The 16,232-nt window shown below is 30.6% G+C and overlaps 1 protein-coding gene across 1 annotated transcript; it reads left to right on the top strand.

The window, feature by feature from the left end:
• The first annotated feature begins 3,401 nt into the window (after nucleotides 1-3,401).
• Nucleotides 3,402-4,466, top strand: LOC127244467 (uncharacterized). Its single transcript, XM_051265025.1, has one exon. The coding sequence runs from the start codon at nucleotides 3,402-3,404 to the stop codon at nucleotides 4,464-4,466; it is 1,065 nt and encodes a 354-aa protein (XP_051120982.1).
• Nucleotides 4,467-16,232: the final 11,766 nt, after the last annotated feature.

Below are 16,232 nucleotides of genomic sequence, written 5' to 3'. Positions count from 1 at the left end.
TTTGCTAAATGAGTTATAAGTAGCCTGAATGTGTTCCCTCTTTTGCTTATATGGTACATTTGCTTGTATTTCAGTTGGAAAATATTTTAATAGTAAGTAACATAATCTTTGATTTTTAAATTCACCATGCTAATAGATTATTTAAATATCACTAAAGACAATGGAAGATGGTGCAATATTTCTATATTTGGTAAGTTAATTTTTATATTAACAAGCTTGAACGGATTCATTGTTATGATTTGTTTAATCTATTGATAAATGACCTTTGGATTAATGTCTGCTTTACTTTTCTAGTCAAAACTTTGTGAATGCCTAGCAAGCCAAGATTTTGTTTCCATGGCTTGTCTTCAATGAAAAAGTTAAAAGGTTGATTTAGTGTTCCTCTGTGATTCAACTGGTGTATTTGATGCAATGGTTCTTTTATTTGGGGGAGATGTATGTAATGGTGGACTAGTAAGCATTCTTATATATATATATATATTATTGAACTATGACTTTTATATTCAGATAAATTTTGGCTTCTAGTACATGCATTCACCATTGTTTATAGGATAGTAACTTAGGAATGACTGATGGGTATTCGGAATTCTTCATGATGCTTACAGTAGCTGCTACATACCTAAGTCTTAACAGAGAGTTGGATGAACTGGTTCTGAATAAGATAAATTTATCTGCCTTGCTCTAAGATTGATTGGGATCCCTATTCATTCCTGGATATTTCGTTCGTACACATCTTCTCTTTGTTTTCCGGGCCTCTAGTGAGTTACAGACAGAGTTCGAAAAGGTCAAATCTTTGATGATTCCATCGTCTATGATTGAGTTGGGAAAACTTCTGGATAGGTATCCTACATCTGCAATAGACTGAGAGTAACCAAACCTTAATGATTGTGCACTATTGGCTTCGAATCTGGTTAACTAAGTTTATGAATCCGAAGTCAGACAGGCATACAAATTCACAATTACGTAAACCAAAATAAAAGATAATTCAAATAAGTATAAGCATACACATACACATACACATACAACCTTGCTTAAACACGAAAACTTAATCAAAACATCAACATACAATTATTGACAATATCAACCCACAAAAATACCAAGCATAAATTTGTTAGGGTGCAAACTCAAGTTCCACATTGGAATATGTGAAGAAATTCTAACACCTTATAAGTTCCACATAAACTCCACTAGTATGAGGCCTTTTGGAGGAAGTTCAAAAAAAAATTGTGCGGGCTCATCTCAAAGCGAATAATATCATACTAGTGTTGAGTTGACCAAACCCAACAAAATTTCCTACAAACACAAACTATTGAAGCAAAAGCTAAACACAATCATAACGAGAACATGCAATCACAAATGAATGAAACATCAAACCATTTTATGAATATAAATATTACAAAATACTAGACTAATTTCTCAAAACACAAACTATTGAAGCAAAAGCCTTTTATTATCAAACTAAAAACAACATTAAAGGATTAACATACAAATTACAATATTTAAGATCGTTATGTAATGTAGCATAAAGATTTCATCCATTTGATGTTTCTTCTCATTGAAAAAACATAAACATTGAACTTCATTACTCCTACATTGATATGCTGAAGTTGCACTTTCTTCACTAGTATAAGAATATTTCTCGTTGTTTGTATAAAAAGTGTGGTATGGATTTCGAGCCTCATCATCTACCCAAGCTAACCATTTTCTACAAGATTCGCACTTGAAATACATTCTTCTTAGATGTTTTTCACGTCTTAATAATCTATTAACACATTCTCTACCATATGGACATATTGGTTCCATGTGAACGGTATATATATAATATTCACCAACAAAAATAGTATGAAATAAAATTAAAATAGCATTGAACTAAGAATAGTACAACTTTAAAACTAATAAAAGTTCATTATGATACCAATTTGTTGTAAAAGTTCTTTAGATATTCGGGAAAAATCCAATACAAAATATGAATTTTCCCACATGAATTATCGATATCAATTTGCTATCAAGATTTTTTAGAGTATTGAGCTTGCAAATTAGCGTAGTTTTCTTGTTTCGAAAGTTAAACAAAATTTCTCACAATAAATCACATAGAATCCATGTTTTTGCATAAAATGAAATGAAATTGTCAAACCCTAGATCCATGTGAATATAAAGACATAAAAAAAAATTATTTGCAATATCAACCAACAACAACTTCAAACGTAAATTTTGTCCACAATAAATCACATCAAAATAAAGAGATTCAAAACAACGTTCAAATGGAAAATTGAAAATATAGAAGAAAAATTACTTCCCTACACGAAAATTTTAAGCTTAATGGGAAACCATTCCAATAGCAACTTCTTACAAAATTGACATTTATACCTAAAAGAAATTATTTAAGCCAATCGATGCCCTCGTTGGACCTCTTATCTGGACCTCAATATCACCTAGAAATTGTTGGAGAACAAGCCCAAGAATTTATGACCTGAAAAATACAACAAAGTTTTAAATCCAACTACCAATACGAGGAAGAAGAAAAAATTGGTAAAAAATAACAAACAATTGTGTCAAATTTTGAGTAGGAAGACAACGAGACCCCTGTCATCGTCGGATTTTAATTCTTCAGTATAAGAGATTTGTTCTTATGCAAGATCGCGATAGTGATTACCGATTTAAAAAAAAAAAAAGAAGCCACGGTTTGAATTGTGATTTTTTAAAAGTAAAAAGATTTTGCTTTAGAGATTTCTTTTACCATATACTATTGTGTTCACTCTGAGAGCCCCAAAATTTAATGGCTAGTAGAGAGCTTTATTTATTCTTGCCTAATGACGAAGCCACAAGAGTAACCGACTGTTTACTTAGCAAAATGTGATATTGTTTTTTTTCTGTTATGACTCATTGCAATCATTTATAGGTGTCATTTGTTGCCTTTGCTAAGTCATCTATTTAATGACTCATCATATTGTAATGCATGTATAAATATGTCTATTTTTGTGAAATAAAAGATTACACAAGAATTGATTTTGCTTCATTTCATCATTCTCTCTCTCTCTCTCGTCACTCTACTCTCTCTCTAGAATATATATATATACTTTATTACACAAATATACATATACATATACTATATATATTACATATCATATATTTTATACATCATACACATATATATATATATTTTATCTTATATAATTATATATATTAGTTATATTTTATAACACGTTATCAGCACGAGGCTTTGCCGAGGAAGTGCATATAAAGATAGCGTATATTTTTTTTGTTGTTGTTGTTTTTGTTATATTACTCGGAAGGTTGCGGAAATTCTGGTAAGTATTTATTTTCTTTTAATTATGTCTAATATAGCAAAGTTTGAATTTTCCCCACTGGCAATTACCGAAAATAATTATATGCCGTGGGTAATGGATGTCGAAATGCACCTCGAATCCATGGGGCTTTCGAAAACAATAATTAATGAAAATGAATGCACAAATCAAGAACGTGCAAAGGCAATGATTTTCTTGCATCATCATATTGACGAAGCACTAAAAATGGAATATTTAATGATGAAAGATCCATTTGAACTATGGACAAATTTGAAAGATCGATTTGGACACTTGAAATATGTTATATTACCGAAAGCGAAACATGCATGGCAACACTTGCGTTTGCAAGATTTTAAAACAGTTGCTGATTATAATTCCATGATGTTCAAAATCACGTCCCAATTAAGATTTTGTGGAGAAAATATTTCTGATAGGGATATGTTGGAAAAAACATTTACCACGTTTCATGCCTCTAATATAGTTTTACAGCAACAATATCGAGAAAGGGGTTTTAATAAATATTGTGATCTTATTACTTGTCTACTTGTTGCTGAACAGATTAACGAATTATTGTTAAAAAATCACGAATCGAGGCCAACTGGTGCGAGTCCATTCCCTGAAGTGAATGCGATTCAGTGTTTAAATAATATGCCTAGATTCTACCGTGGACGAGGTCGCGGACAAGGCAGTGGACGTGGATTTAGTCGTGGACGTGGATTTGGTCGTGGACGTGGAATGAGTCGTGGACGTGGAGCCGACCGTGGACGAGGTCGTGGCAGGTTTATTTATTACCGTCAGGGATATTTTGATGAGCAGGAATCAAATAGGCCTATGAAGCGGCCTCAGAACGATATTGTTCAGAGTTCAAAGAAAAACGAGGATAAGTGTTATCGTTGCGGAATGACAGGGCATTGGTTCAGAAATTGTCGTTCCAATTCTTATTTTGTTGAGCTGTACCAAAATTCCCTGAAACAGAAAGACAATGTGCCTGAAGAAGTTCAAGCACCGGAAAATGTCAATCCCCCAGAAATTAATTTTTCAGAGAATGTTGCCAGTGGAAGTGGGGGTGATAAATGTAATGATAATACGCAACTAGATGTATCTGATTTTCTAGTACAACCTGAAGGTGGGTACTATGAAAATCCCGGAAATGCGATATAAAATGCATATAGATATGTGTATATATATTTTTGTAACACATGTAGTTTTTGCTCCCGACATTTTGTAATGATATGACAGCTATGTATTTTCTCCAAAATTTTGATATATTTATTCTTATATTTCTCCCAGAAGAAGAAATATGAATGCTGAGCACGTTATAATGAATAATATGGAAGACAGTTCATGTCTCATTGATAGTGCATCAACGCACACCATTTTGAAATATAAGAAATATTTCACCAACCTGAAGTTGGGAAAAATTGAGGTGAATACCATAAGTGGTTGTGCGAAGTTAATTGAGGGCTCTGGAAGAGCGATAATATTTCTCACCGAATGAGTAAAACTTGATATCCAAAATGCACTATATTCTAGTAAATCTTAAAGAAATTTGTTAAGTTTTAATGATATTCGCAGAAATGGATATCATATTGAGACATCAAGTATGGCAAATAATGAATTTTTGTTGATTACAAAATTCATTGATGGACATAAATATATATTAGAAAAATTGCCTTCATTGTCTTCCGGATTATATTGCACAAAGATTAATGTGGTTGAAACATATTTGGTAGACCAGAAGTCTACAGATTTTGTGATTTGGCATGACCAGTTTGGGCATCCTGGTAATACTATGATGAGACGAATTATTGAAAATACCAATGGCCATAACTTTAAAGATCAAAGGATATTAAATACAAATGAGTTTATATGTGTTGCTTGTTCAAAAGAGAAGTTAATAACTAGACCATCACCGGCAAAAGTGGGAACTGAATCCCCTTCATTTTTAGAACGAATTCAGGGTGATATATGTGGACCTGTAGATCCACCATGCGTACCATTTCGATATTTTATGGTACTTATCGATGCATCTACTAGATGGTCGCATGTGTGTTTATTATCTACCCGTAATTTGGCATTTGCGAGGTTGCTTGCTCAAATAATTAGTTTACGAGCTCAGTTTCCAGATCACCCAATAAAGAAAATTCGTCTTGATAATGCTGGTGAATTTTCATCTAAGACTTTTGATGATTATTGAATGTCTATTGGAATTGACATTGAACATCGTGTACCTCATGTACATACTCAAAATGGTTTAGCTGAATCACTTATAAAAAGGTTGCAATTAATTGCAAGATCTATGCTAATGAAATCCAAACTTCCTGTCTCTGCTTGGGGATATGCAATTATGCATGCAGCAACACTGATAAAATTAAGACCGACAAGCTATCATAGCTACTCTCCAGTACAATTAGTGTACAATGAAAAGCCCAATATTTCACATTTGAGAACTTTTGGGTGCGCGGTTTATGTGCCAATTGCACCGCCCCAACGTACAAAAATGGACCCCCAACGGAGATTGGGAATATATGTCGGGTACGAATCACCATCTATCATTAAATATCTTGAATCATTAATTGGTGATTCATTTACGGCTCGTTTTGCTGATTGTCATTTTGACGAGTCACATTTCCCGATATTAGGGGGATAAACTGATCAACTGAAAAAGGAAATTACTTGGAAAATACCATTCAGTTTTCTTGATCCTCGTACAAGTCAAAGTGAATTAGAGGTACAAAGAATTTTACATTTGCAGCGAATAGCAAATCAGTTGCCTGATGCTTTTTGTGACGCCAGCAGGGTCACTAGATCTTATATAGCTGCTGAAAATGTACCTGCTAAAATTGTTATTCCTAGAGACAAAATACAAAGTGCTAATGAATCAAATGTACGCTTAAAGCGTGGCAGACCTGTAGGTTCCAAAGATAAAAATCCTCGAAAGAAAAGATGAACAAATGAAAGGATTGAAGATTTGAATGTTAATCAAAACCCTCAAGAAACAGATAGTAACATGGATCAGATTTCTAGAGAAATTGATCCTGATAAACTTGATGAGGATGTTAATCCTAATAGAATTTCTTTTGAAGAGAATGAAATTATTGAAAATTCAATAAATTATGTTACTACTGGAAAGCATTGGAGCCGAAGTGATACAATTATGGATAATGCTTTTGCATATAATGTAGCACTTGATCTAATGGAAAATGACGAGGATCCAGAACCTAGATCAGTTGATGAATGTCGGAAAAGAATAGATTGGCCAAAATGGAAAGATGCGATCCACCCTGAATTAAATTCACTGGCAAAACGAAAAGTTTTTGGACCGATTGTTCAAACACCTGAAGGTGTTAAGCCTGTTGGCTATAAATGGGTATTTGTTCGAAAGCGAAATGAGAATAATGAAATTGCTAGATATAAAGCAAGACTTGTTGCCCAAGGTTTTTCACAAAGACCTGGAGTTGATTTTAATGAAACATATTCTCCAGTAATGGATAGAATAACATTTAGATATCTTGTCAGTTTGGCAGTACATGAAAATTTGGATATGCTTCTGATGGACGTTGTAACTGCGTATTTATATGGCTCGTTAGATAGTGATATTTACATGAAAATCCCTGAAGGGTTTAGTATGTCTGATGCATATAAATCAAAGCCAAATGAATGTTATTCTATTAAATTACAAAAGTCTTTGTATGGGCTCAAACAATCTGGTCGCATGTGGTATAATCGTCTCAGTGAATCATTATTGAAAGAGGGATATGCCAATGATTCTATTTGTCCGTGTATTTTTATAAAGAAAAATGGGAGAAATTTTATAATAATAGCCGTGTATGTGGATGATTTGAATTTAATTGGAACCCCTGAAGAGGTCCAAGAAGCTATTGAATATTTGAAAAGGGAGTTTGAAATTAAAGATTTCGGAAAAACGAAATTTTGTCTTGGTCTACAAATTGAACATTAGGAAAATGGGATTTTGATACATCAATCTGCATATACCCAGAAGGTATTGAAACGATTTGCAATGGATAAAGCACATTCATTAAGTACTCCAATGGTCATTAGAACTCTAGAGATCCTATTAAAGATCCTTTTAGACCAAAAGAGGAAAATGAGGAAGCACTTGGTCCTGAAGTACCATATTTAAGTGTTATTGGTGCACTAATGTATCTGGCTAACAATACTAGACCAGATATAGTGTTTGCTGTAAATTTATTAGCCAGATTTAGTGCAATGCCAACACAACGACATTGGAAAGGAATCAAACATATTTTTCGTTATCTCCAAGGATCTATTGATCTTGGTCTATTATATCCAAAAGGATCTCGACATGAATTAATTGGATATGCAGATGCTGGGTATCTTTCTGATCCGCATAAAGCCAAGTCTCAAACTGGTTATATGTTTATTTGTGGCGGTACAGTGGTATCTTGGAGATCCACTAAACAAACATTAACCGCTACATCTTCAAATCATGCAGAAATAATAGCAATTCATAAAGCCAGTAGAGAGTGTGTTTGGCTAAGATCAATGATTCATCACATTTTACAGAATTGTAGTTTGAAATCTGAAAATGATAATCCTCCTACTATTCTGTACGAAGATAATGCAGCTTGTATAGCGCAACTGAAAGAAGGATATATCAAGGGAGATAGAACGAAACATATTTCACCAAAGTTTTTCTTTACTTATGATCTCCAAAAAAATGGTGAAATAAAATGTGCAGCAGATTCGATCAGACCAAAATTTAGCAGACTTGTTGACCAAGGCTTTACCGACCGCAACGTTCGAGAAATTAATAAAGATCATTGGGATGCGTCGGTTGCAAGATTTCAAATGATGACCACATCATGGGGAGCTATATTTCAAATGATGTCCACATCAGGGGAAGCGATATTTCAAGTGATGTCCACATCAAGGGAAGTATTTTTAATGCATGAATGACGTACTCTTTTTCCTTGATTAGGATTTTTGTCCCGTTGGGTTTTTTTCTAGTAAGGTTTTAACGAGGCGTATTCATTGCAGTTAAATAACACCTAAGGGGGAGTGTTATGACTCATTGCAATCATTTATAGGTGTCATTTGTTGCCTTTGCTAAGTCATCTATTTAATGACTCATCATATTGTAATACATGTATAAATATGTCTATTTTTGTGAAATAAAAGATTACACAAGAATTGATTTTGCTTCATTTCATCATTCTCTCTCTCTCTCTCGTCACTCTACTCTCTCTCTAGAATATATATATACTTTATTACACAAATATACATATACATATACTATATATATTACATATCATATATTTTATACATCATACACATATATATATATATATATTTTATCTTATATAATTATATATATTAGTTATATTTTATAACATTTTCGTCTTTTTTTGGTTTTAATATTGAAAATACTTTTGGACATTAGACATGATTTTGGCTCAACGGGGCTGTTTTCATGGATTTTTTTTGTTGGGATTGGGATTTTACAGTAAGATTTATATGTGATGGGATTTATTATATTTAGGATTTAAAATCCTATCTTATTGTTTGGTTGGTAAAATGATGTGGGATTTATATTTCTCACATCTTGTTTATTTTTCATATGAGTTGAAGGATTTTGAATTTTTATATTCTAAATGACATAATTGTCCTCTATGAATTTTATTTATTTTGATAAATCAAACATCTAATTCATTATTAATATAAATTGAAAAGATATCAAAATAATTTTATAGGATGACAATAGGTTCGCGTAAACTCGTGACTCGACCGGACCCGACCTATTTATTTGAAGTTGAGTCCAATTATTTGAGTATTAGGTCTGGGTCCGAGTCATGTTCGGAGTAATATAATAATAATATATCAACTATACATATAAAAAATAATTTCTAACAATCTAATTATATTAAAAATATTTTTTGAGTTTAATTTATTCATTATTTTATTATAATATTTTATAAAATACATAAATTTTAATATATGTTGGGTTCAATACATGTGCAATTTTAAATTAAAATTTAAGAATGATAAAAATAAAAAATAAAAAATAGATTTTTTTGGATCCATCCAGTCTTAGTGGGTATAGTTTCGGTCAGATCCGGTATAATCGGATCCAATTTGAGTCTCGGATCTTACAATATATATTCGGGACGAATATCAGTTCTAAGTGAACCCAACTCATTGTCATCTCTATAATTTTATAATTTAAATAAAATTTATAATAAATAATAATTTTAAACTATGAATTTATTAATTTATTTAAAATATATTATACCATAAAAAATAATATAAATTTAATTAAATATATAATTCAAATAATAATTAATTTTAAAATTATTTAATTTTTATTTTATATAAATATAATATTATTTCTTTTATAAGAGGATATAAAGGTAAAAATTAAAATTTCAGGAGATTTAAAAGTAACAAGGGTACCTCTATTAAAAAAAAAATAAATAAATAAAATCTCTTATTTGTAGGATTTTGGACCCCTTTTTTAAATCACATCATTTTAAATTTCACTCTCTTTTATTTAACCAAACATGAATTTTATGGGATTTTAAAATCCAAATCTCATTAAATCTCATTAAATCCTTGAACCAAAAGAAATACGAGTATGTTCTTTTAACAAAATATAAATATGTGTTTTTTTAAAACTATTAATATATCACACATATTCATAATATTTATAGTTATTACACAATTTTTCATACTTCACATAAATATATATATATATATATATATATATATAAAAAACACTATCTTACAAAATGAACACACCTTACTTTCCATCATCAAAACTCATATTCATTTAACTAAGCATAGATTTTAAAAAACAAATAGGTAAAAATAAAATTTATATAGTAAATAAAAAATAAAAACTAATTTTCTACTAAAGAAATATATATTTTTATAACAAGAAAAAAAATATATCAGTTTTGGAAATTTGGAAGTTTGAAAAAAAAAAAAAAAAAAGTAAAAATTTAGTATTTAATATGATGTTTTGTGAGAAAAAATATGCATTTGATGTGATGTTTTTTAAAAAATGAATAGTATCAAATGAATATATAGTCTAGTCAAGTATATAAACTTATAAATAATAATGCTAAAATAAAGTAAATAAAAAATAAAGTGGGTGTATTATAAAAAATTTAATAATAAATTGACAAAAATATGGTGTATAAATATAAAAAGATGGTAGCAAAATTAGGTGTGTTCTTTTTATTATCTACCTATTTACCTATATTTCATATCAAAAAGAAAAAAAAAATGAAATGATTTCACTAAACAAACACAATTTTAGTATGGTTAAGATATGAATAATAAAATTATAATGGATAAATTAATAAACAATTAAAAAAATAATAACAAAATTGTAACATATAGATGAAATATATATTATTGAAATAATGGAAACAATAGTAATATTTAGGCAAGTCCCATCCACTCTACTAAAAGTAAATAATTTAATAACAAATAATAATAATAATAATAATAATAATAATAATAATAATCCCTCCGTCCCATTAAAATTAATCTAATTTCTTTTGTGCACAAAATTTTTTAAAAAAATAATGTATTAAATGATTAATTAATTTGATGAATTTGTGGAATATTTATAATATATTATTATTTTAATTGTTTTTATTTATTGAAATATTAAAATTAAAATTAAAAAAAAATATATTTTTTATTTTTTATAATGAATATTTTATATTTTAAAATTAATTTTGAAAAAAAAAACTATTGTATCAAATGTAAAATAGTAATTTGGTAAGAGAAAAAAAAAACTAATTTTAATAATCTTAACGTAATTAAAAAATTAAAGACTATAAATTTATTTTAATTTAAATAAAATTTACTATAATTCTTTCAAAAATAAATACGAAAATTGAAACATAAATTGAATATAGTTATTAATAATGATAAATGTGGTAGATGATGAGTTTATAAATTTATTTTCTTTCACAAATAATATCACCGTTTCTAATAATATTTTTTTCGTCCGTCAAATTTAGTCTAATTTTTTTGTAAATATATAAAAAAACGAGGCTAATTTTATCGGAGGGAGGAAATAATATACTCCCTCCGTCCCATGTAATATGAGTGTATTACCGTAGACACGGGAATTTAGGTAAAATATAATTAGTAAGTAATTAAGAAGTGTATTAGTAAAAATAATTATTATTTAGTAAAAATAATTATAGATAAAGATTAAGATAAGTAAATAGTTTAATTAAAATTAAGAAAATTATAAAATTTAAATTTAAAATGCGATTAAAGTGTATAATTATATTTCCAAAAATAGAAATGACAAGTTATGTAGGACGGACGAAAATAGAAAATGGGGACAAATTACGTGGGACGAAGGGAATATTATTTTTCTTACAAAATAATAGTAAATATATTAATAATATTTTCACAATGTTCAATAATTAACAATAATAATACAAAATATTTTTAAACACTAGTAAAAGTACTTACCTATAAGATTTTGAAATTATTTTACTATTTCATTTAAAAAAAAAAATTAAATCAAACACTTATTTTTTATTTATTATTATCTACTAAAATTTAATTTTACAATTTTAAAATATCAAATCAATACATATTTATATCATATTAAATACCTATTTCAATTTAAAATCTTACTTTTTAAAATAAAAACTCAAAGCCAAAATCGATCATATAAGTTTACACACCTTTGTTGTTTTTCTTTTTTTTCTTTTTTTTAAATTCATCTCTCATAATTGATTGATTATTTCATCCAAAAATTAAATCAAACATTTCAACAATTTTTTTTTATAAATTCTATAATTAATATTATTAAAAAATACAATATATACACATAAACATAATATATATACTCTACAAACTTATAAAAATTTAACAGTTTAAAAATATTATTTTTTTATATTGTCATTGCGCTTCTCATAGCTAATATAAAAAATATTTCAAATTAATAATACAAACAAATGAATTTTTTATATTATATTAAATTTTAATTTAATATTTAAAAATAACATATCAATATCTATTTATATTATATTAAATTTTAAAATTTTATTATCCAAAACCTTAAATGCAACTCTCAAATGTACAATTAAACAAACAAATGAAAATGATTAATAATTTTAAAAAATAGACTTAAGTTTTTAACTTAAATTATTATATGTTAATTTTGGTCTTATTAGGCAATAAGACTAATTTGTTAAGGGCAAAAAAAAAAAGACTAATTTTTGGTTTAACTTAAAATAATGACTAATTGCCGGAGAAAAAAATGGACTAATTTTTGTTTTAACTTAAAACAATATTTATATATATATATTCAAAAAACATAAAATTCAAAAAGTAAAAAATTGAGATTGTATTACCAAATATTATTTTACGTTAAAACAAAAATTAATCCATTTTTTTCACACGAAATTAGTCCAACTTTTTATATATATATTTTTCAGAAAACATAAAATTCAAAAAATAAAGAATTGAAGTTGTGTTTTTTTTAGATTTTTACAATAAATTTTTACTATTTATAATTTGTTTTTTAAAATATCATATCAAATAATTAATTTTTTTTATATTATATTATAAATTTATTTTATATTCAAAAAATCAAATCAACTTCTATTTATATCACATCAAATAACTAATATTTTCCTATTCAAAAATCTAAATACAAAAAAGTAAAACCTACAAGAGTTTGATGGTAAAAAAAGAAACACACTGACGACGACGCGTGAGAAAATGTACATGGCGACAATTGCACGCACCGGCCACTATGGTACACTTTATGCCAAGTGTCACCCCCTCTGTTGTTACACCACATACAAAATATAGTACAACTAGTTCCTATCCTGTGTAATACACGATAGTATATTATTTTCTCTTTTACTTAAATATATATATATATATATTTGGTATTACTTTTATCAATTTTTATTAAAAAAAACTAATAATTACTTTCTTCATCGAAAGAAATTATTCGAATTTTATAAATAAATTAAAAAAAATAATATTTTATTGTTAGTAAAAGTGTATAAGATTTTTTGAAATTCTTGTTATTTGACTTTATATATAAATAATTATATGTGTTGTTGCTGAAATTCATCGATGACGGCCTAATAATTTAGGCCAGTCAAAATCGATAATAATTGGGTTTCCTGACGTATTCAAAAAAATATCCGAACTAAATCTCGTGCAAAAGTAGAGATCGCATAGTTAAATCGTTGGATTGAAAAGAAAAAACAAGAAAGTTTATAAAAATGAAGAAATTGAATTAAATAAATGATTTATGGAAGAATTTATGAACAAAAATCTTAAATGGAATAGCAATAAAATGCAGAATAAGAAGTGCAGGAATTTTGAATTTGTTGTTACGTTGGATGGGATGTCTTTATTCTCTCTTTAGTTGTCCATTTTATAGTCTTGGGCCACACTTTATAGTCTTGTGCCACACTTTCATATTTCTAGTTTTCTCAACTTCCCTTCATTTTAGGAATTAACTTTCCCACTTCCTCTACATTCTCTACTTATTCGTTCTTTCACATATGAAATGGATTTGGGGCTAGTATGTCTTTTGGGCTCTCATTCGGACTGGGTTGTTTCTCCTCCGGGCCAATTTTGTGGAGCTTTTGGCTTGTTTCTGGTTTATCCGGGCTGGGCTGCTTCTTCTCTAGGCTAACTTTGTGGATCTTTGGGTCTGTCTTTGTATTGGTTTGGACCAAATCCAATAATTATTTTAGGGGTAACAAATGCCCTCACAAAAATATTTTTGGCAAAATTGTCTTTCGCAGTCCAAAATTATTTTTGTTAAATCCATGATATTTTCCAAGCAAACACTGAAGTATGTGTGCCAAGAGAAGTTTTTTCGCTGGTTTCATATGACATCGCCCAAATAGCCTCATCCGTAGTGCCTGGATTAACTTGTCTGATGACCTGTTGGATCCCAGAGGTCCGATCCTCCGTGCTATCCTAGATCGCTGATCGGAATCACAGATTTTGTGTATATAGCTGTCCCAGGCTATTGTTGAGTCGGACGTTCTTCAAAATCCCATAACAAAGGATAGAAGGGTTTCAAATACTTCCTATTGATGAACATTCTTGATTTTTCGCCTTTGGGTTCCATCAACTTGTATGCTCCGTTCGTCAATTTTGTCAAGATAATATAGGGGCTCTCCCAATCAGGCAACCACTTCCCAAGCTTCGGGTCTTTGGGACCCTACGAGAGCACAACTTTCCACACCAAATCTTCTTCCTGGAAAGATCGTGGCCAAACCCGTCTATGAGAGGTCTAGTTCTCCTTTTGAAGCCAGAGGTGTTCAAAAGCCTAGAGGCGCTCCTTCGTCAGATTGTCCAACTTGTGTAGCAGCACCCGGTCATGCTTCTCCATTTGTATTTCATTTTGTTTCAAGATTCTAAGAGAAGGTATTGTGATTTCAAGAGGTAGGACCGCATCCTGTCCGTAGGTTAGTCTATAGGGTGTACTTCCGATTGCAGAAGAGTTTGCGTTCCGATAAGCCCATACAGCTTCCTCCAAAGTATCATTTCATGCCCTTGGATTATCCTCCAACACTTTTTTATGATGGGGATTAACGTCTTATTAGTGGCCTCGCCTTTCCCGTTGGCTTGCGGATTGTATGAAGAAGAATGTACCGATCGAATGTCGTATTGCGCCACAAAGGCCTTAAACTTCATGCTAGTGAACACCGTCCCTTGATCGGTTGTGATGTCTTGGTATGCCAAATTGGTGAATAATGTTATTTTTAATATAACGAACAAGATGATTCAACTGTACCTGGACCAGCGGGACAACTTCTACCTATTTCATAAAGTAGTTGGTCGCCACGAGGATAAATGTGTGTCCTTCTGATGATGGCAGATGGATTTTACCGATGATATCCATCGCCCATCCTCTGAAAGGCCACGTCTTGAGAATCGAATAGAGTTCCTCGCTCGGGGCGGGTTGTAGAGGGCCGTGATGTTGGGCATGAAGGACATCTCCAGGCACAATTGATACAATCCTGCGAGATCCAAGGCCAGAAGTATCCATACCGGAGAATAGTCCATCTCATGATCGGGTCAGCCCTGTGTGCCCCTCTGATTTCTTCTTGTATTTCAGCCATTACTTTCATCGCTTCGTCTCGCCCCAAACATCGTGCTAAGGTCCCATCGGTGATAGAGTTCGTCGTCAATGCATGTATACTTCAAATGTTGTTCCCGTATATACCTCGAATAAGCTTTTCCGGGGTCTTTCAATGCCTCAAGGAGCTCTGTGCGCCAGTCCGCAACTGTACTAGTAGTTAGGCATTCGAATTTAGTGGTTGATTCATCCGTTCGATACCCAGATGCCCATTGAGCGAGGTCATTCGCCTCTGAATTCTCTTCTCAGGGAATGTCATCTAGTATCACCTATGTGAGTTGCTGGAGTAAACCGTGCATTTCTCGGAGGAGTTACTGGAGTCGTGAGTCTTTGCATTTAAATTCCTTTAATGCCTGTCGGATGATCAGCTGGGAGTCACCCTGGATCAGAACATTTTTTTCTTGTCTTGTGGCAAGAAAACATAGCAACAGTAAGAGAGCTTCATACTCCACCTGGTTGTTGGTTATTCTATGTGGGAGCTGATGTGTGAAACGCCAAACTTCTCCTTTGGGACTAGTTATTACAACTCCAACCCCTGTTGATCCTCCGATGCTCGAACCATCGAATGTACCATGGTTCCAGTCTGATGTATCCCATGGGAGAGGCCTCGATTATTCCAGGGTGTTCGGCCAAAAAATCAGCGATTGCCTGTCCTTTCACCCCTTTTAGGGGCTGATATTTTAAGGCAAACAGCGCTAATTTTATTTCCCACTTGACTAAGCGGCCTTGGAGGCTTGGCCTGCTCAATAAATATCTCACCAAGTCGAATTTTCATAATACGATAGTTC

This window comes from Andrographis paniculata, unplaced genomic scaffold (assembly GCF_009805555.1).
Source record: "Andrographis paniculata isolate CXL003 unplaced genomic scaffold, ASM980555v1 Contig9END, whole genome shotgun sequence".
NCBI classification, from domain to species: Eukaryota; Viridiplantae; Streptophyta; class Magnoliopsida; order Lamiales; family Acanthaceae; genus Andrographis; species Andrographis paniculata.
This window is presented reverse-complemented; position numbering and strand designations above follow the sequence as displayed.